The 21,951-nt window shown below is 37.7% G+C and overlaps 2 protein-coding genes across 3 annotated transcripts in view; one reads left to right on the plus strand and one right to left on the minus strand.

The window, feature by feature from the left end:
• The first annotated feature begins 479 nt into the window (after positions 1 to 479).
• On the plus strand, positions 480 to 3,006 carry LOC135945871 (uncharacterized). 2 transcript variants are annotated; one of them, XM_065493794.1, is made up of 7 exons: positions 480 to 599; positions 762 to 959; positions 1,240 to 1,375; positions 1,432 to 1,634; positions 1,691 to 2,143; positions 2,199 to 2,461; positions 2,519 to 3,006. In XM_065493794.1, the coding sequence occupies exons 3-7, from the start codon at positions 1,240 to 1,242 to the stop codon at positions 2,850 to 2,852; spliced, it is 1,389 nt and encodes a 462-aa protein (XP_065349866.1). In that variant the 5' UTR covers positions 480 to 599; positions 762 to 959; the 3' UTR covers positions 2,853 to 3,006. The 2 variants fall into 2 exon arrangements, with proteins under 2 accessions (XP_065349866.1, XP_065349867.1); XM_065493795.1 differs by having other exon boundaries at positions 557 to 698.
• Positions 3,007 to 3,109: 103 nt separating this feature from the next.
• LOC135945872 (glutamate receptor ionotropic, kainate 2-like) overlaps positions 3,110 to 21,951 on the minus strand; it is a 54,229-nt gene continuing 35,387 nt past the window's right edge. Inside the window, exons 4-17 of the mRNA XM_065493796.1 lie at positions 20,354 to 20,523; positions 20,199 to 20,252; positions 18,945 to 19,109; positions 17,332 to 17,484; positions 15,645 to 15,848; positions 14,745 to 14,948; positions 12,003 to 12,107; positions 8,780 to 9,037; positions 6,455 to 6,652; positions 5,759 to 5,984; positions 5,422 to 5,586; positions 5,127 to 5,227; positions 4,637 to 4,834; positions 3,110 to 3,953 (exon numbers count right to left, since the gene is read on the minus strand). Of these exons, the coding sequence (XP_065349868.1) occupies positions 3,840 to 3,953; positions 4,637 to 4,834; positions 5,127 to 5,227; positions 5,422 to 5,586; positions 5,759 to 5,984; positions 6,455 to 6,652; positions 8,780 to 9,037; positions 12,003 to 12,107; positions 14,745 to 14,948; positions 15,645 to 15,848; positions 17,332 to 17,484; positions 18,945 to 19,109; positions 20,199 to 20,252; positions 20,354 to 20,523 (2,315 nt within the window). The 3' untranslated portion in view covers positions 3,110 to 3,839. The remainder of the gene's footprint in view (positions 3,954 to 4,636; positions 4,835 to 5,126; positions 5,228 to 5,421; positions 5,587 to 5,758; positions 5,985 to 6,454; positions 6,653 to 8,779; positions 9,038 to 12,002; positions 12,108 to 14,744; positions 14,949 to 15,644; positions 15,849 to 17,331; positions 17,485 to 18,944; positions 19,110 to 20,198; positions 20,253 to 20,353; positions 20,524 to 21,951) is intronic.

Consider the following 21,951-nt stretch of genomic DNA (forward strand, 5'->3'; position numbering starts at 1 on the left):
TCTCTCGTCACTTTCGTCACCGGCCACTGCGTCTGCGCCGCGGCCTTGAACGCCCGCACCCGCATCACAGCCGGTTGCCACGCCCACCACTCGAGGGCAGCACTGTGTGCGCGTGAAAGTAGGCAAACGGCACGACTCCGCTGCACAGCGGGTACCCATGTTGTGCTGAGACAATGAGAATTACGAGAATTATTTAAATTTTTTTCTAAAAATGGCAAATAATAATATAAATTAGATATAATTCATAGCACTAAAACGACATGAGAATTTCAAATCAGAATCCAATTAAAGTTTTTGCTGCTATATACCTAATGATTTATTTGATTGCAAATTAAATTCCTTCAATTTTTATTATTTTTTTTTGCTTATTTACACAACATTTTTCAGTCAAGGCAGGTCTCACAACTTTTTTCGCCGTGGGTTTCTTTTCTACACGACCAATTTGGGCTTTTAATCAAGTAGTACACGTATCTAAAAGAAGGTGGCACTGTATGTGACATTATTTATTTTTGTCTTTCCATCGTCTCAAGGGGGCGTGGCCGAAGATGGTAGCCGGCGTCGGCACGCAAAGGTTTTCGATTTCAATTCACCACAATCAGGTAAACAAACATCTATGAAAACTACCCTGAAACCCCAAAATATCAGCTAGGGTTGCTGCAGTTAATAATTTCTGTAAAGATTTTCCACAATCTCCCTAGGTTTGGAGCACGAAAAGCATAAAAGTCTGCTCAATGTATGTAATTCAATTTTCAATTCCCCAGATCTGGCAGTAAATTCTTGAACGTCTTGAACGCAACACTATACTTCTTGGAAAATTCAGATACTGAAGACCAAACAGTGGCAACCCAAGCTCCCAGTCTCGACAGTCATAACCACAAGGGTGTTTTCCGTGTTTCCTCCCCTCGCAATCGGTGGTCGCTGTTCTCTCTTCAAATTTCTCAATTTCAACAAGATTTAAGGTGAGTTTGAAATTGAACTTGATAAAAATTTAGCAAGTTTAGCCTTAGGAATTATAGTTAAAAAGCGTAGCCGGATTACCTATTATTTATTTCATGATGTTGGTGTGGAAATGTTTTTTTTTTAAATCTCTTACTAGCGGTGCAATACCAATTAAAAGTTCGCATAAGACAGCGCAACGATTTTCATGCTTAGCCTTTGTATGAGCAAAAATTACGGCTTCAATTGGTTGAATTTACTTCATCAATTTTATTCTAACCATAATGCCATTTATACTTCCAGATGAGCGATTACGAATCTGAATCCGACGACGATAATATTGAGGATATGCCTCCTCGTTCTTCCCTGCAATATCTGGCAATTAGTACAATCGTCAACAATATTGGAAGCTACGGAGAACGTATTAGGAAATATATTTGTACTGTATAATCATTAATTATTTAAAAGCTTTACAATATTTTTAACAATTTTTAGCTCCTCCCATTCGCAAAATATTGTTTGAAAAAGCAAAGGACAGGAAGAGAAAAATTGGAGTAGAACAAATCTGGGCTGCTCTTCCATATCTGGACCAGCATAGGACGACTGAAAAATTTAACTCCGGAGACTTCTCTAGCATTTTCCGCTTGAAGAGAAAAAATGGAGGAGAGATTTCTGAGGCTCGTGTTTCGATGGAAGAGGTAAAAAAAGAGCCGCATTGCTAATGTTCGATGGAATTTTATAATTTTTATTTTAGTTCCTCCAATACCTGGCTGAATTTGTTCCGAACCTGCGAGAGCTCTTCATTGAAGACCCAAGGCCATGCGGAAAAAGAAAACAAGTAAAAAGAGTACGGCTTGAAGAGCCACTGGCCTCTGATCTGCTTTTGAGAATTGAAAATTTGACACATCTCCTCATCAACAATGTTAACATCAATTTTTCTGGATTTATACGCGTCTGTACAGAGAGCCAAAAGTTGCAGCATATTAAAGCAAATAATATCTTGGTCGACATCGAGCCAGATGCTACAAAGAAGTGTCTGAAGATGCTTGACTCCAAGTTCGACCACCAAGAGCACGATGCACGGAAATTTCCTCGTAAATTGGGAATAACTTTGCAGAAGTCAAACGCTGCTGGACCATACCTAAAAGCAATCGTCACTCTTTCGGATGACTTCCTTCACCTGAGGCCAACCTTGACGTGCCTACACGTAATTTATCATTTTCCCTGCAATGGAACTATGATTCGATATTATTTTATTACAGATTTCCGCCCAGCGAGATAAAGATTTGACCGTCGATGACATAAAAAACGATAGGAACCGTTTGCTGCTCATGCTGAAAAGAGCAGGAGGGACTTTCAAAACTCTTATCCTCGAGTTCATTAGGCCTAAATTGAACATCACATTCAAACACATCTCTAAACACTGCAATGACTTAGAAACCCTAGAATTACTTAATTCGTATGTGTTAGGCGATGACTCAATAACATCTTTTAGCCAACTGAAGATATTCAAATGGCACAATATGTAAAAATATATTTTGAAACGAAAGAATTTTTAACTAACCAAATTCTTTACTCGCAGGTTTCATTATTGGGACTGGACCATAAGGCTTGACAGGATTCTTTCTGCGCCACATCTTGAAACTATGGATATTATTGCCCTCAAAATGAATCTGGGTGACAATAAAGAGTCACTTTTCCACAAGATTAGAAATCGTACGATTTTGGACAAAGCGACTTTCATTCGGATTATGAGTATCGCATATTACGAATACGGCAAAGATCCCGATCAAGAAGCGTTGTGCGAACTGGCTCGTGAACTGCGCATTTTTAGCACTGAACCAACCATGCCAGTAGAAAGAACTGTCAGTATCCTTATTGGCAATCATCGTGCAATTAATATTAGGAATACATGAATAGCGAGATGTTAAGTCTTAAGAATTGAAATCACTGCAATATTTTTAAACTGTTTTGGTTACTTCAAAGAGATCAAAAAATATTCTCTCATTTTGTACTTGAATGGAAAATAAATACGTAATAAATAAAGTTATCTTTATTTCCCTTTTTGTAAATGATATATCCTAGAAAATTATTTGTATGTTTACTAAAGAGGATAAACGTGATTGAACCTATTTTGCCATTTGGTTAAAAGCAATAATTAAACTATCATGTCTAACGTATTTTAATCTTATGTTTATTAATGGAGAATGGAGAACATAATTTTCCTCTCAGCTTGCAAGATATGCTGTAAGGCTGTAGAAGTGAAAATCAAATTCTGCTGCCTGCATCAGTTGCTTATTTTTTTTATCATTCTAACAAACAATTTGGCACACAATTTTTGGCCTACAAACATCCAATATTTAATACTTTTCACAGAACGTGGAAGATTTTTCTACTAATTAGGACCACATTTTCAATTATTATATGAACAGAAAAATATACAATAAAACATTTTCGACATCGTGACACGACGCAAGTTAAGCTTTGGTCAACAAAACTGTATTATTGCCCACATGAAAATTGACATGGTCTAGACTCTACTAAATCTACGCATATCTAAAATTTGGTTTCACACATTTTTTTTATTTTGTTAATGGCTAAAGAGATCAAATCAAAAGTTTATTTTTAGAAGCGACCACGAGGCTCTTTGTGTGAGTTTTCGTGTGTTGTGAAGTGTGTTATAGTTTAAAATGTATAGAATAGTATGTACATTAATTGTGCAACTTTTCTTGAGAAATATTTGGTGGTAATGGAGCGCGCAGCGAGATCCAAAATGATGCTTATATCTTGAAAAATGTTAGAGGCAAGTGGAAAGTTTTATTCGCACGGCGTTGAGAGCCAATTAAAGCGACCTCAACAATCGACCACATCAAACATTTTTTTTTAGTAATGGTTACAGCGATTTAGTTATCGTAGTTTAGGTGGATTGGCGATCTGCTGAGCCTCAGGTGAGCGAGACCTCCTCCGACGTGCTCCTGGCGCCGCTCTTTCGTCGGCGTCATTGATAAACTGTTTTTCTGCAAAGAATTACATCAAATTTAGATAATACACAATGTGTTGACAAATCAAATGGACAAAAGCGTGTAAGTGTAAGTTTGTTGTCATTTTAAATAAAATATTTTTTTATTTATCAAAGTGGAATACCATAAGTTACTCTCTTTTTTACAGTTTTTACTAAATAATTTATGGAATTTATTTGGCCAATATAATATCACAAATTCTGATCAGTGGGGAATGCAGTCTTTAACAGCCATTCCGCTTTATGATGGCCATACAATTCAAAGGTTTCCTATTTATTTTGTTTTAAAAATCTTTAAAAATGAAAATTTAATTGTATATTTATTTCCAGAGCTAACAGATTTTATAAATGAAATTTTAATTAATTGTAAAAAATGGCCACAACGACAAATTTCAGCATAAAATCTTAATCGCACGGTAGTTCAGAGACAATATAAACTATTTTCTGCATTTTTCTAGGTATTTTCAGGCTTCACAAGCGATTTAGGTGGCTCTTCAAAGAAGTCTTAAGGAAATTTATGTTGTATATGTTTCAAAAGTGTAAAAATTTCTTGATTCACATTCATTTGGCAAAAAAATCAGACAGAAAAAATATTCAATGATGACCGTTTAATATTCTCAACCCTAAATGTTAACCTTCCGGGCATGTCTTTTGTCTTTTTGGATTATATTATGTGCTCACCGGGGTCTGAAGGCCATTTGGGGCCGATGAATGCGGTGGAAGGTCAAGCCCAGCGGGCACGTAGGTGTTGCTAGGTATGCACCTGGAGCACTGCCGTTTCAGGGCTGGTCTCTGGCGCGATCCGCGACACCGTAGGGCGAAGCACAACTCGTCGGTCATTTCCCCGCAGAGGGACTGGTGCGGGCCTGACACAGATCGCTGAAATCCCATGTAATCAATAATGCATTTTAAAAAAAATCTCAAATAATGTTCCTGCAAGTCACGCATATAAAATAATTTCAAATTAATTCTTTATTATATTCATTGCAAAATGAAATTAATAACCACAAAATTCCAGGGCAAGTAAAAATCATTATTTTTAAATAAGAAGAGCACTATCCACAACGTCATAGCCCTTAAAAATAAAAATTATATAAAAATACTTTTCTCCATAAAAAGGATGCGACTAAAACTCAAGTGAAAATGTCTGACTGTAAACTATATTACTCACGCTGGTGATCTCGGTGTTGCGTTTGGAGTTCCAACAAAATTCAAAAATTGCCACAATGACGGCGAGCGCTAGGCCGCAGAGCAAGACCACAAAAACACCACCTAAAAAATAATATTCCACATATTATTAAATATCTTTTCACAGAAGTAACACAGAAATGCACGACTGTCATAATAAATCTGAGAAGCGAGTCACGAGGAAAAGATCTCATAGGTGAAAAACACCTCGTTCTCTCATTGTGTGAAATAAGGAGCTTTGAATGAATTGACTGGAAGAGATTTTCTGGTTCACTGACCGATGTTGGCGACGCCGAGAGCATTCGCTTTGCTCTCTTTCCCCTTGTCATTGCGCGTGCAAGTGTCGCCAGGGTTTTTCCACCATTTGTCGTACAGCATCTGAATCTCGCCCTTTTCCTGCAGTTCCAGGATGGCCAGCGAAATCTTGTCTCGCCATGGAGACCCTGCCGAAACGTTTAAATTGTTATTTATTCTTAAGGCCGGAAGTAGGAAAATGTATGGTTTTTTCAATAAAATATTTGATCTTACATTTTTAACAGATTATTGAAAAGTGCAGATTAAAATAAATTTTTGTAAAAACCGCACTAAATTTAATTTTTTTTGGTTTATTTTTACCCATTGGTGTGGCGATGCCGTAGCCTTTTGAGTCTAAAAGGCCTCCAATCTGGGTGAGGTTGCAGTCCCTCTGGACTGTGTAGTCGAGCATGGTGGACTCCATCAGAAAGGCGTAGTTTCCTTCAAGCACCCTTCTGATTCCCTCCTCGTAAGTCGGCACAAACACTGAAGGCTTTTTGTTTTCCATGAAACGCCACATCTTTTTGTACGTCTCGATCATAGAATCCTAAAACATTAGTAAGGTTAATTATTTTTTTCTGGAAGATTTTAATATTTTGTTCGAACAACAATAGTCGGGGTTTAAGTGCATTGATTATGCCCTAATTCTCACGTACTTCTTCAGACTTTAAATGGATTTTTTTCCTAGTAAAAACTGCTTTATATAAGTCAAATTATCACCAATGAAAACTGACTCCTTGCATACGTGAAAAAAACATTATTTAACTTTTTAGGCTGCGTTTTGACAGCTATTGACGAATTTAGAAATTTTAAACGTGGTTTAAAATGCTTAAAAATCTAAAACTCGTGCTCTTTTGACTGTCCCACGACGATTGGAAGCTTAGAAAAAAATTTAATAGGGAACCTTCAAATTTAATTTATTCAAAAACTAATAATTTTTATTTGTTTTCAAACTGAGGTTTGTAACTGCGCTCTGCTTTCGTAATATCATCTTAGTTTGTAAAAAGAAAATTATACCCTGAAGAACGTCATGGTGGAGCCGCTGTCGAGTGTGCCGTAAGAGATTTCCGTCTGACCCGCAAGGTCCTCTGCATTTTCTATGGGCGTGATCATCCGTTCGACGGTGAGAAACGCGGCCAAATTGGCAGTGTATGATGAGATGATGATCAGCGTGAAGAACCACCAGATTCCGCCAACGATTCTTGTGCTTGTTGCCTAAAAGCGAATTCGCAATGGTAAGAATAAAAAGAGTTTTATCTCTAAATCCAGAAAATAAAATGAGATGCGGGAATAAATTATTGTTTTTTTCTTTTGTCTTCTATAAAAAAAAGGAATCGAGGGAAAAGAAGTCTAAAGTTAGTTGTACGTGTACTCGTGCAGGTCAAAGGCGTTTGAAAGGCGGCAACTAATGCATAATAAATTTCCAGACATGCTTCTTCCGTCTGTCTCGAGACTCTTCAGCAAAAATTACAGGGCTTGGTGCACGGCACAATGGGGTTGCAGTGAGAGACGTCTCTGTTCTGAGGGTTTATTTTGCGTGACTCTACGTTACGTGTGTGAGAGGACTGTGAATGTGGTGCGGTCGTCTGTGATTTCACGCTCGGTAATCGCGAGTCGGCGAAACTCCGTCCCGTTGCCAACTGCACAAAAAGCGTCCTCCGCCACCCACCAGAGGCAGAGAATGCGCGCTGTCTGAGAGTTACTTTGACTGCGGGACACGCCACAAAGAGAACTATGTATATATATAGCGAAGGCGAACAACCAATTTGCCATTTCAATCGCAGTTCCGTGCCAATTGAGCGACAGCAACAAGTTGTTCGCGTTCGCTCTGCTCCTGCCTCTGTGGTATTTAAGCGAGTGTGTGGCTCAACTACAAGGTACTGGAAAGCACCCAAGGGTGAGTTGAATACAAAAAAAAATCAAGAAGGATTCAAACGATTTATCGCCAGAAAATCACTAATTGGAAATAACATACATAGTTGAGCTTGGGTTTGCAGAGAGGGTTGAATAATGAGCATTTTAATTAAGTGTCCACTTGTGAAGAAGCTCGTATATAGGATGCTGCAATTTAGTTGGTGGCGAATTTATTGGTTTCAAGCTGTTTCAGAAATTCACCCAGGGATTTTATTTTATTTTTAGCGTGAGAAACGTTTTAAATTTGAATTTTTGAAGCAAGTTTAAGTTTATTATTTGAAATATTTGACGAGACGAATTAGACAATCAATATTTTTATTTTCAATCGATATTTTTTTGGTTTAATCGAGGACTTCAATTGACCAGTTGCATAAACCCTTAGTTATTGAAGCCGCCAACAGATGGCGCAACCACAGACTTTCTTAAAAATTTTGTTTTAAGCGGTTTTAAGGCATTTTTGCGCTGCGATTTCAGACTCAATCTATCTATTTTGCTTTTTTTAATTAATTTGCCTTTTTTTGACGTGCTGAAAACCAAAATCGGTTCAGCCATTCGCCGTAGAAACGTTGGAAAATATTTTTTTATTTCAAAAAATAGTTTTTCACGATTCTACGGCGATTGGCTGAACCGATTTTGGTTTTCAGCACGTCAAAAAATAGCAAATTAATTGAAGAATGCTCAGTAGCTAGATTGAGTCTGAAATCGCAGCGGAAGTGCCTTAAAATCGAAAGTCTACGGTGGCGCCATCTGTTGGCGGCTTTGAACACTTAGGGTTTATGCAACTGGTGAATTAACAAAATTTATTTTCTATGTAATGTAATTTTATTAAAACTTTCCTTAAATCCCTTTGGTTGTAAATTAAAAATTTTTAAACTACAATTCAAGAAATTCAAGAACTTCACCAATGCAAAATCGAAGCATCTTAGCAGTTTCTTTGTTATGCATGGAAATACTTAAAATATAAATAACACATTTAAAATCAAATAAACGATATTTCTTTTATTTTTTAAAGATTGAACCTTTCGAACGAAATTATTTTTGTTTGTGGGTAATTTATAAAAGTAAGGAAAGTTTATAGTAACAGATTATTGATGATTCTTTGACTCCTCTTTTGCTTCACTTCAAGTCGTGTTTGTGCAATGCAATAACTATAAATAAGAAAAACTCTCTACCTCTATGTGTGACTGGTCCACTGAAAATGGCAAACAACGTGATTTGGGGGTGTGAAAAGCGCAAAAAGGAAGATGAACAGAAGAGCAAGAGATAGACGGAACAGCAGGAAGTCGAAAATAATATATTTATGACGCGCCTTGGGTGCTTCTTTTGCCAAACTGAAATTTTCCGATCAGTATATATAATCCGATTTTTATTTATTTATTTATATATATCGAAAAGAACCAAACACAATTTTGGTGCAGTGTGCTGTACCTTGGGGTTGAGGTCGGAGCCTTGTTGCATCAAGGTTCCAATGGTGAACCAGAACGAGTTGGACATGGAAAATTGGTTCTCGACCACGTCATTCTCGAGCTCGCAGGGGTGCGGATTGTGCCACTCGTAAGGCGAGAATCGTGCCACGACAAACATGGTAATCGAAACTAACACGTAGGCTGCCAACACGTACAGCCAAATGTCCACAGCCAAAGGGTTCATAAAGGAAAAGAGCCGCGTCGGCGCGCTTGTGGGCACCTGGTGGCCAAAGACAAAAGAAACAGATTGCCATCAGAAACACACACACTCTCTGAATATTATATACACTGCTTTCTATGTTTGGCCGGAATGGACGGCCGCGACGGAACACGTTCATCGTCTCACTCGTCTAAAACAATTATATATTTGGCATTATTGTATCCGCAGGCTTCCGAGAATCGGAAGCAATCAAAAGGATATATGAGTAAAGTAAATAAAAAAGCAGAGAATATATGATAAATAGTTTTAATATTTGTATACTTGTTGGGGTCGCTTCGTTTACCTTTTTTACTGAGGGCTATTTTTTACTCTGAAAGATAAAACCTATGCAGTCGGAACAACAATTTTGCGAGATCGTTTTAAAAGATGAACTGTTCTACAAGAGTTGAAATCCTTAGCCTAATTTATTAATTAAAAATCTATATTTGTTTACACAAAATAAAAAAAAATAAACCGTTTTTCGAACTCATTCACGGACACAGTTCTTCTAATTACAGACAAAATTTAAAAATTAGAATTGTATCGTTTGTAAACAATTTTTTGTATAAGCCCTTGGTGTTCGAAGCCGCCAACAGATGGCGCAACCGTATACTTCGGTAATAAATTTAATTTTAAGGTACTACCGCTGTGATTTAAGACTCAAGCATGCCACTGTGCATTCGTCTTTTAATTTTTTTTTCTTTTTACGCCCCGAAAACCAAAATCGGTTTTGCCAATCGCCGTAGAATCGTCGGAAAAGGTTTTTATATTTCTAAAAATAGTTTTTCACAATTCTACGGCGATTGGCTCAACCGATTTTGGTTTTCAGCACGTCAAAAGAAAACATATTTAGTGAAAAATGCACAGTAGAAGGATTGAGTCTGAAATCGCAGCGGAAGTGCCTTAAATTAAATTTATTATGAAAGCATACGGTGGCGCCATCTGTTGGCGGCTTCTAACACTAAGGGCTTATTCAACTGGTGAATTGCCTGCCATCCATATCGAGCTTAAAAATACAGTAGATTGATGAATTCTCTACTTCCCAAGGCCAAATTTTTAAATTTTGCAAGCACTGCAGAAAATCTAAGTCTGCCAGCATTATTTGTAGTCGCATATTTAATTAATTTTCTACCGGTTCACATTAAATTTGAAATAATCAACAAATTGTTGAACACTGCAGAAGGTGGTATGCGAACTGAAACTGTGAAACTGATAATAGTTGAAATTCTGAAAGAGAAAAAGGAAGAAAAAGAGAAGACAGCCACATGCGCAAGAAGGCAAAACACGCGCGCACACACCGACAAACACAAGCACGGGGGAGTATAATTATATTATTAATTTATATTTTGTTTCACACAGATTGTGAAATGAGGAACCTTTGGGCAGATGCCCGAGCCCTGGCGCAGAAGGGTGCCGGTGATGAACCAGACGCTGTTGTTGACCGAAAACTGGTTCACCAGCGGCGGCTCGCGCCGCCTCCACGGCTTGGCGTTGCACCACTCGTAAGGGGTGAGTCTGGCCAACGCGTACAGGGTGAAGCTGGCCATGCAGAAGGCGGCCACCACCACCAGCCAGATGTCCAGGCCCAGCGGCTCCATGAACGTGAAAAACGTCGACTCTTTGTCCGTCGGCACCTATACACACAACGTACACACACACGCCACGCCACGCGCAACACCAAAACGCACTTTGACAAACACGATTCGGCTTTTTTGCCGGAAATATCAACCCCGATATTATTTTTCACTCGTCTGTTTGATTTAATTTAAATTTTATTAATACTCACGGGGAGGTTTTTATCTCTTTTAGCTGCATTCGGAAATTAGATCACGCCCTCAAAAAGAAGATTCAGTCGCAGGAAAGGACCGTTGGTGCCATTTTTGTAATTAAAGAACTGTGCAAGAGTAAAAAGTTTTCCTATTTTTTTCCCCTTTGGATGGTGTGAAATTCACAACAATTACAGTGATAGTGCTTTAGATTTTCAGATAGGGAATTTAATACGGGGTTTTCGACAACGACGAAGTTTTTATGATTTAATCAGAGATTTTAGACATTTATACACGGTTGAATTAAAAAAAGAAGTTCACACTGTTTTCACACAATTTTTTCCACGCGTTTTTGTTTTCAAAAAGAGCTCTAAGGACCAATCCAGATGGATTCACTGGAGAATTTTGAACTATTTGCACGGAAATAAAACAATAAGTGATCCCACTTAATCTAAAACATTTTTCCAAGCACAAATATGGTTTAAATCAGCGGGGGACAGATTCATGCGACGCGCAGATATGGCGCCCGGTGGAGTATGGCGCGAAAAAACGGTCACGTGAAAATGCGGGGAAAAACAAAGTTTTTGTCAATATTGAGACATAATTTGCATTACTCTTAACTAATTGTGTCTTTTGGATCGTAAAAACAAACTCCTGACACTCGTACGGCAATCCAAAGAGCGCTTTTTGTTTCCCAAATTCAGACGCCATCTTGGATCTGCGCAGTGCAAACCAATTTTATCGCACATCTGGCCCCCGCTGGTTAAAATTGTTTTTTTTCTATAGCAAACCGGGTTTCAAATTGAGAAAATGCTTAAATAATTGAAAAATGGATAACTGAGAAAATTATCAATTCACATCTGATTCTAATTTATCTAAAATTCTAGAAAAATCATGGACACCATTTCCCGCTTTTAGAAGTTTTCAAAACGATTTTAATTTATCTTGCCTCGACTGGCCCAATTGGATATCAAGCGATGGAATCTTCATTTTGAGGGTGAAATTAGGATCCATTCTGTATATTTTTAATCGCATGACATTGTTGAAGAAGAATTTTTGGCCAAAATAGAAACAGGCAACCCGTTGAACACGTATGACAAGCAGGTTGCATACCCTTCGAAATTTATTAACACGCCCATCACAGGCATCAAGTAGTACGTGTTTGCCAAGGTTCAAACAAGCAAGCTGGTTACTTAAAAAGGTGAACTATTCATCCTTACCTTAAAGAGTATACTGATTCCCAGGTTCATGAATGGTTTGGTGAAATCAATGACGCTCTCGCGGGCATAGTTGATAGTCATCGAGCCGACTGCGAGATCAGCTTTCTGCAAGAGCGATAGCACACGGAATTTATTGTTCGGGTTTATTTTCAGCAGCGCTGTTGTTGCAAAAAAAATCATAATTTTTTTGCGAGCAGACGGAACGGGGTCATTCCGTTGCTATTTTCTGCAACAACGACGCGCGGGTCTTCCGTGTGATGTGAAAGGGCAACATAATGTGGGGTTGCTAGCTATAATCTATGCGTAGGCAGTCTTACAAGTGGATTGATACGTGAGTATAGGTATTTGTGATACTTGCGGGCGCGACTGACAAGGCACGGTGCGAACGGGAAGGTGTGATAATACTCTTAACTAATTCTACATAATAAAATGAGTTTTGCGTGAATCTAGAGGATACCGGCAAATAAATTATGAAGCAGTTGTCTGATATAGATGACAACAGAAAATCTAATTCATTTTCCCAAGGATGCATGTCTTTATTACTGTTTATTGCTCATTTTAAATATGTATGTACATGCATAAATTATCGAGATTAATGAAAAATGACAAGCAAGATCTGCAAATACGCCCGAAACAAAAATTAGATTCGTCGTCGTCACGTGTATGTCCATGGAAGAGGTTTTGACCAGCGGGGTCCAGATTCGTGCGACGCGCAGATATGGCGTCCGGTGGAGTATGGCGCGAAAAAACGGTCACGTGAAAACACGCAAAAAGAACCAAGTTTTCGTCATAATTGGCATTACTTGTACTAATTGTGTCTTTTGGATCGTAAAAACAAACTCTTGACACTCCAAAGAGAGCTTTTTGTTTCCCAAATTCAGACGCCATCTTGGATCTGCGCAGTTTGGAACCAATTTTATCGCACATCTGGCCCCCGCTGGTTTTGTCTAGATCTTAAAATCCAAGTCAGACCCAATTCACTCTGTAATTTTTTTCTTTAGATAAAATTTTTGAGTAGTGTTATTTTAAAATGTAAACAATAGGGAATTGTTCGTCTGAAAATGAGCTTTATTCAGCCCTCAGATACGACAGCTAGTAGTCTCAAGAATTTTGGCTTCAACCAGTAGCCGAAAGGTCAGGAAAATTCTTTAGTTCATAGGAAAATAAACAGCTTACTATACACTAAGGCTGCTGAATTCAATATTTCTTCAATTTTCTGGATAATTTAAAATTCTAATAGACGTAAACATTTTTAGGACCCAGTCATAATATAGTAAAACCTCCTTAAAAATAATTTCTATGCAATTCTTGAATTTTAAAGTGAGAGTCACGGTAAAATGTTGGTCTTTAAAATATCCATGATTTTAAGTGTTTCAATTTCTGCCCTCAGTTTTAATTTTTAAACGTATTTTCTAATTATTTTCCTATTTTTTGCTTCCACCTTTTCGTCTGTGAGAAAACTAAAAAACTTACGAGATGATTTTTATTGATTTTTAGATGGAGAAAAAAAATTGAATGCATCGGATAATACCTTGTCCATGAGTTGACGGACAATACCGTTCCACTCGCCAGTCTCGAGATCGTACACTCCATACTTGCCGTCGGGGACAAGCTCAATGCGATACTCGAATCCGACCATGGCCGCGATCTCTCGCAGCAGATCGATGCAGAAGCCCTCGTACCTAGCGTTGCCGGTCAGGTTAGACTGGGGTTTCATCATCACGTAGGGCGTCTCCTACAGGGCAAACGCAAGCAACACCGAATTCAAGGTTAACACTAGCTCGGGTCCTACTTTATCTAACTAAAACAATATTCAATTTTACTATATACATTCTGATATGAAATTGTTTGCAATTTCTTTAATGTTTAATGCATGCTTTTTTTTAATTAGACCAAGAAGTCTTGTTGACCTTTATCCTTACTGCTTGCTGAAAATGAACTATAAATTAATATTTTGAAAGAGAATAAGTAATAAATTTAAACCCTTAGTGTTTGAAGCCACCAACAGATGGCGCCACTGTATACTTTATTTAAAAATTTAGTTTTAAGGCACTTCCGCTACGATTTCAGACTCAATCTAGATACTGTGCATTCTTCACTTAAAATTCTTTCATTTGACGTGCTGAAAACCAAAATCAGTACAGCCATTCGCCGTAGAAACGTTGGAAAGTATTTTATATTTCAAAAAATAGATTTTCACGATTCTACGGCGTTTGGCTTAACCGATTTTCGTTTTCAGAACGTCAAAATAAAGCATATTAAGTAAAGAAAGCATAGTAACAGGATTGAGTCTGAAATCGCAGCGAAAGTGCCTTAAAATTAAATTTATTACAAAAGTATACGGTGGCGCCATCTGTTGGCTGCTTCGAACACTAAGGGTTTATAAAAAAACAGATAGATCTCTGAAATAATGATAAAAAATGTTGATTTTATCCGACTTAAACAGTATTTTTATGTTTGAAAAGCCTTGGATAACGAAAATATGCATTCAAGAAAAATTTAAAAATAAGACAAATTGTAAGAAAATTACCAGAGATACATACAACAAGTTATCATATAGCTTCATAGTTAGTTTGACACATTAAGAAAATAATTTATGAAGGGTTTCTATTCTCAAGTCTGTATAGGGGTGCTGGTGGTGAGCGGGTCCGGCATTGGCATTACAGCGATTAATTGCGTCTGCTAGCAAAGTTTTGGTCGCGAGGGAGTGAATTTTCTTTTCTTTCGCCTCCGAGAACGTACGTGTTTCATGAGTTGCAGCACCATTCCGTTCCACTCGCCAGTGAGCGGATCCTGGGCCCCGTACTTGCGGTCGGGCACCAGGTCGAGAATGTAGTCGAAACCGACCTCGCGCGACACCCTTTCGAGCAGGTCAACGCAGAAGCCGTAAAAACGGGCGTTGCCGGTGTAGTTTTTTTCGTAATGCATCATCACGTAAGGATGCTCCTGATTTTCAAATGAGATTAGAATATTCAAGCCTTTTTCGCCGATTGTGAGAATAAAAAACAGGACGCCCTCTAGAAAATTTCTTTGAGGATTTCGGAAATCAATCAATACATTTATTTTTAAATTGATATATTTAAGTTTAACTTAGAAATTTGTCCAGTCTGTAACTCGAAAAAATGCTAGATTGAAAGCTTTGGACTGAATAGATTTAAAAATTGAACGTATTTTAGGAAAAATCGGGAAAATAGATGCAAGTTAGAGCAGAAAGTAGCCATGGTTTCCTTTTAAGGACATTTAAATACGAAGACATCTATTTGAATTAATGTTTTGTGTGATCTTCATTTTAATTTTTACTCTTAAGGATCATGAAACTTAATATTATATAGAATAAACTTTGAAAATTTTGCCAGACAGGAAAATTTAAATTTTTATAAATAAATAAAATAAAAATAAATTTTACTAAACATACATTCACTGTAATTTAATAAAGTGGTCTAAATATCCTGAAAAATGGATTTAAAACAATATAAAAATTAATAAAAAATTAATTTAAATTGACTAGTTGCATAAACTCTTAGTTATTGAAGCCGCCAACAGATGGCGCAACCACAGACTTTCTTAAAATTTTTGTTTTAAACGGTTTTGAATTATTTCTTTTTATCAATAATAATTATTAACAATTATTATCAAACTTACCAGTATGGTGATGACGACGAGGGTGACATTCATGTTTCCAGGGTCGAAGAAGGCGCCCCTGTCGGTGATGTTGACGCCGCCGTTGGGTGACCACTCGCCGACCTTCACCAGGGCGTGCTGCTTCAGCTTCAGCAGGTCCAGCTTGAACTGGATGCGGCGGCCCTCTTTGAACTCGATCGGTCCGCTCAGTCCTTTGAACTCGACCTGCGTCCAAATTTGCGGTTACTTTTCGCATCGCACAAGAGGACCGACCGCAGCTTTCGTTGTTTCGGGAATTCTATAGCAGGCAGGCCGCGTTTCCTGCTAATTTAATTAAAGGCCTGTCGCGCGGTGTTTATTAGAAGGGATTAAGTGGCACACTAGGGGATTACGAATGCTGCTATACTGCTGCTTGTTCCCCTCGAGAGGATTGGCCCGCAATTGGAAATACACGGGTTGTTTTGTTCTAATGGAACAGCGAAGATCTGTGTTTTGGAAAATGGGCTCCAGAGATACAGAAAAATATTTATTTTAATATTTAAAATGTATGTAGAAATTTCTATTGGGCTGTAAATTATAGACACGTTTTTCCGCAACGCATTTGTTTGCATGAGAGGCCTTAATATAAAATCTTCAGTTTTCCTAATTTTTGTAAATCAAAATTCCATTATCTTGAATTTTTACTTGAAGAAACTACGTTTTTCGCCCTAGATAATATTTTAAACAATTTTCCGTTTGAATTTTAAATAATTTAAAGAGTTTAGAGGTTCTTTTTCCCGATAGGGAAAAGCTAATTAAATTCCCCAGTTGTATAAACCCTTAGTGTTCAAAGTCACCAACAGATGGCGCCACCGTATACTTTATTTAAAAATTTAGTTTTAAGGCTCTTCCGCTGAGATTTCAGACTCAATCCTGCTACCATGCATTCTTCACTTAATATTCTTTCTTTTGACATGCTGAAAACCAAAATCGGTTAAGCCAATCGCCGTAGAATCGAGAAAAACTATTTTTAGAAATAAAAAATATTTTCCGACGTTTCTACGGCGAATGGCTGGACTGATTTTGGTTTTCAGAACGTCAAAAAAAAGAATATTAAGTGAAGAATACACAGTGGCAGGAATGAGTCTGAAATCGCAGCGGAAAGTGCCTTAAAATTAAATTTATAAGAAAGTATACGGTTGCGCCATCTGTTGGCGGCTTCAAACACAAAGGATTTATACAACTGGTCAAATAAAAATACGACGATGCCATTTTTAATTTTTTAAAGAACTGAAATTATTAAATACAGGTTTATAAATTAGCAGGAAATTTTTTTTGGAATAAAAAATCGATTAATATGTGCCATTAATTTTTGTACCGAAACACCATTCTAAAATTTAAAAAATTGAATCTTAAATGGGGTTTTAGCCGATTCAGACGGCTTGAAGGTTTAAATGGCTTCAAAATCACATGATTCACGCTTTTTTATCGTCCCATGACGCATAAGGAAGCTCAATAAAAATCATATCTAAAATTCATAGCCATTCACGGTTCATTAATTTTATGAAATAAAAAAGTGTCACTATTTATTACTCTGAAAAATTATTCGACACGCCAGAGACATTGTAGTTCAAGGAGCACGATCGATATTAATTGCTGGCAGGCGTGACGAAATGCGTGTATTTAAAAGTGATTGATCACCGCGAGGAGCGAGAAGTAGTACACTTGCCGAGTTGATGTAATTGATGAGGCTGAGTCCTCCGTCCCACGGTAGCTCGTCCTCGCAGGAAACGTTTGAGATGCGCAGGGTGTGACTCTGCTCGAGAGTCTGCAGGCCAATCGCGAACACATGAACTGAATCAAACATTAAGGCTGGCTCGGCCTGCAACAAACGCACGTCAAAATTAAAAGCGAAACTTCATTTGTATTCCAATCTCGCCGCCAAATAAGGGGAGACAATTATCATCATTTGGGCGCCGGGGGATGCGCTTCAATTCGCCCTGCTCCTTTTGCTAGATAAGCACTAATGTCGGGGACGCAAATCAAATCATCCCTTCGGAGAAAAATCAGTTCGTTGTACCGCAAAATTGGAATTGGTAATAATAGATTAGAATTATAGGGATGTTGTTTCTTCAGGCTTAGATTTATTTTTTTTCACACAAAGAGAAAATGTTTCGAACCGCTGGCCTTGCAGGGTTGCATTTGGTTTTTAACCACTCAATTTTTACCAATTTCTTGTGAAAAAATTGCAAGAAATTAATCTATTCCATTTTTCTTTAGTGAAAATCTAAAATTTTGGACGGAGTGCTCAAAATTTCCTCCAATGTGCAGATATTTTCTTTTAAATTGACCAGTTGCATAAACCCTTAGTTATTGAAGCCGCCAACAGATGGCGCAACCACAGACTTTTTTAAAAATTTTGTTTTAAGCGGTTTTAAGGCATTTCCGCTGCGATTTCAGACTCAATCTAGCTATTTTACTTTTTTTTAATTAATTTGCTTTTTTTGACGTGCTGAAAACCAAAATCGGTTCAGCCATTCACCGTAGAAACGTTGGAAAAGATTTTTTTATTTCAAAAAAATAGTTTTTCACGATTCTACGGCGATTGGCTGAACAGATTTTGGTTTTCAGCACGTCAAAAAATAGCAAATTAATTAAAGAATGCACAGTAGCTAGATTGAGTCTGAAATCGCAGCGGAAGTGCCTTAAAATCGAAAGTCTACGGTGGCACCATCTGTTGGCGGCTTAATGCAACTGGTGAATTGCCATTTTTCAGCCTCAATTTCTCCAAAAATTTATCTCTGACAATTTTTCAAGTCGAGGTTATGTGCTAATAATTTAAAATTAATGTGAAAACATTGCCTGCAAAGAAACTGGTAAAAATTGAAAAAAAAACGCATTTTACATTTTACTACTGCACTACATTTTTTTAAACAGGTTTTTTGCAACCCTGTGGGCTTTCTAAAAGTACCCCTGGATTGCTGAGGGTCGAATTAGGCCAGGGTTACATTCAAAAATAAAAAAAAACTGCTTTTGAAATTAAGTGTCTGATTCTAAATTTGATTTTATTTATTAAGATTGCAGCACGGACTGCGGGCATTGATTTTTGTTTTTGTTTTGTTTTGTTGAGATGAGACGAGGCGCAATCTCCACGTATTTAGGAGGTGCGTGAGGTTTGGGCCGTAAAAAGGGTTCGTGCAGGAAGCGCCATTCACGCGTCTATCTTGAATGGCGCGAGTGCCAGGTGCTCCCAGAGGGTGTGTTACGCGAGATGACTATGCGGCCTACTCGTAAACCGCAACGCCGAAAGTGGCCCCTACGTGCGAGTAAAGTGAGAATCACCTGGATGATACGTGATTTGTTTAAAATGCTGTGCCCCACCGGCTGGAAGCGTTCCATGTCGCGCAAAATCTCGCGCACACCCACGTCTTCGGCGTCGACGATGCGGAATGCGGTCATGTTCACGAAGTTGTACTTGAAGTCCTCCAGATCGAACGTCTCGATGTCCTGCGAAAGATACAAACAACACGTGCCTCTAAATATCAAGCCTTTCTTTCAAACCCGTTTAAATTAAAAAAAATTAAAAACCTTTTTTTAAATTAATTTTTTTTAAATATTTAGTCATTTTTACAGGCTCATTTAGTCGTTCTCAGCAATTAAAAGGGCAATGTTTGGGGCAATTCACCAGTTGCATAAACCCTAAGTTTTCGAAGCCGCCAACAGATGGCGCCACCGTAGACTTTCGATTTTAAGGCACATCCGCTGCGATTTCAGACTCAATCTAGTTACTGTGCATTCTTCAATTAATTTGCTAATTTTTGACGTGCTGAAAACCAAAATCGGTTCAGCCAATCGCCGTAGAATCGTGAAAAACTATTTTTTGAAATAAAAAAAATCTTTTCCAACGTTTCTACGGCGAATGGCTGAACCGATTTTGGTTTTCAGAACGTCAAAAAAAGCAAATTAATTAAAAAAAAGTAAAATAGCTAGATTGAGTCTGAAATCGCAGCAGAAATGCCTTAAAACCGCTTAAAACAAAATTTTTAAGAAAGTCTGTGGTTGCGCTATCTGTTGGCGGCTTTAATAACTAAGGGTTTTATGCAACTGGTCAATTAAATATTTTTATAAAACAAAAATTGAACTAAATCATGCCTTTTTTATGCGACGTTTCTTTCACGATTTTATTTTTAGTTTTCCAATCTCAATTTTCCCAACACAAAAAATTAAATATTAAGTAGCCTGAAGAGAAAACCAAGATTTTTAAAATTATAAATAATACTTCTTCTGGTCTGACACAAGTATGCGATTTAGTAAGAAGCGATTTTTTTGGTTTTGGTGGTGTGGGAGGAAATTGTCAAGATAATGGTCGCGATTTTTTGTTTAATTATATCTGGAATTTGGAAATTCTACACTCCAGGTAGAGGGTATAGTAAATCAGAATGATTTAACATTTTTGCATGGTTATAACATTTATCAAATGTTTTAAAGTTAAATTAAGTTCAAAAAATCAATATTTAGCAGTGTCAATCATTTTACTATCAGCAAAAAATCCAATTCAATAAATTAGAGAACAATAATAATAAAAAAATGACTCACAAATGTAGTGAATAGGTAGTGGTACTTGTAGTCGTTCATTTGTAGTTGCAGGATCTGCCGACAAAAAGGTAAGGGTTGTTGTTATTTTTATCTCCGTTCTCCACGCAACGTGCGTAGCATCTGCGAGTGAGGCAGAGAGACGCGTGTACACTTACGCCTTTGAGGAAGTGTTGCATGTTCTCTGGCCGTGTGTCCACCACCAGATTGTAGATTTCCTTAGCCTTGATCTCCTTGAGCACGCGTCTGTACGAGTCTGGCGTCACCTGGCGAAGGTACACGTCCACTTCGTGTTCGCTCCGCACCAGCTCGCGCAATTTGATCAGTCCTGAAAAAGGCACATTCAAGATGGAATTATGACTTTTGTATTGTGAATTAGAATTTTAGGGTAAAAGAAAAATTAATTAATGACTTTTTGGACGTTAAGAATTATATCTTTAAGTCACATATCAAAATATATCGCTTTTATATTAAAAAACTCTGCAATTGAAGCATGTCATTATAGAAATCAATTTATTGTCCAACTGGAATTTATGGAAAATGTTGAAACATCCATGATTCAGCAGTTTTGCAACATCTGCTTTTTTGAAGAGACGCTTAATGACTCCATATTCCATCAAACCGACTTGCGAAGCGCAATAAAACTCTCTTTACGACCGCTAACAGCCAACTTTTCCGGCAGAGAACGCAAAAGCTTATTTTATTTAAAAAAGAGCGCAGGGGAGAAATAGGGTCAAAAGGCTGAACGTGCCAATCAGACGACCTCTTGAGATATTATTTTCTGTCACGACGAGCCAGAAAAAGGTGCCCCCATTGTTGTCAAACCTTTGGTAATCCATCCACTAGCAATATCCTCTCGGTAAATCTGGTTAATGTAGTCGGCAGAGAGTGCAGCCATGAATTGTTTGCGAGATTAGTCTCGAGCGTAATGCGCACGATTGCTCGCACAAATGGGATAGTCGATTGAGAACAAATATGCATGTTGGCGACTGGCGAGTCGATTGCATTCAAATTAACACTGCGAATCAATGTAGGACGATGCAATTGCAACTGTCAACACTATCAATTTGAACAGAAATTTCGATTTGCTTAATAATGCTACGCCCATATGTGATGAACTGAACATGGATTTTTTTTAAATTAATTTTTATTGGGGGAAAAACATTACAAGTCTAGACAGTTTAGGACGAATTGTCGGCTTGTGCTTTCAAAAAACGTATTCAGTTTAATGTTGATTTAAAGAAACTGAAATTTATGCAAGGATTGAAATGTAAGAAGATATTTGTTTGTATTTAATTGATTTTTATTGGATCAGTGGGGTCCAGATGTGCGATAAAATTGGTTTCCACTGCGCAGATCCAAGAATGGGGGAACCGAAAGCTTTCTTTGGATTGCCGTACGAGTGTCAAGAGTTTGTTTTTACGATCCAAAAGACACAATTAGTGCAAGTAATGCAAATTATGTCACAATATTGATCAAAACCTTTCGCGCATTTTCTCGTGACGGTTTTTTTACGCCATACTCCACCAGACGCCATATCTGCGCGTCGCACGAATCTGACCCCCGCTGTATTGGAGGAAAAAGTCCAAATTGGAATGCTTCCTTTATGATATTCAATTTTTCTCCTCAAAATTTAACTGATATCCGCCTTCCCTTGGTCAGTTCATTCATTTCGTAATTTACTAGTTTCTTAAAAACGACAACCAAAAGCAAATAAACAACCTAAATTCCAGTAAGTCAGCATGGGATAGCTCAT

The sequence above is a fragment of the Cloeon dipterum genome, chromosome X, assembly GCF_949628265.1.
Source record: "Cloeon dipterum chromosome X, ieCloDipt1.1, whole genome shotgun sequence".
NCBI lineage: Eukaryota > Metazoa > Arthropoda > Insecta > Ephemeroptera > Baetidae > Cloeon > Cloeon dipterum.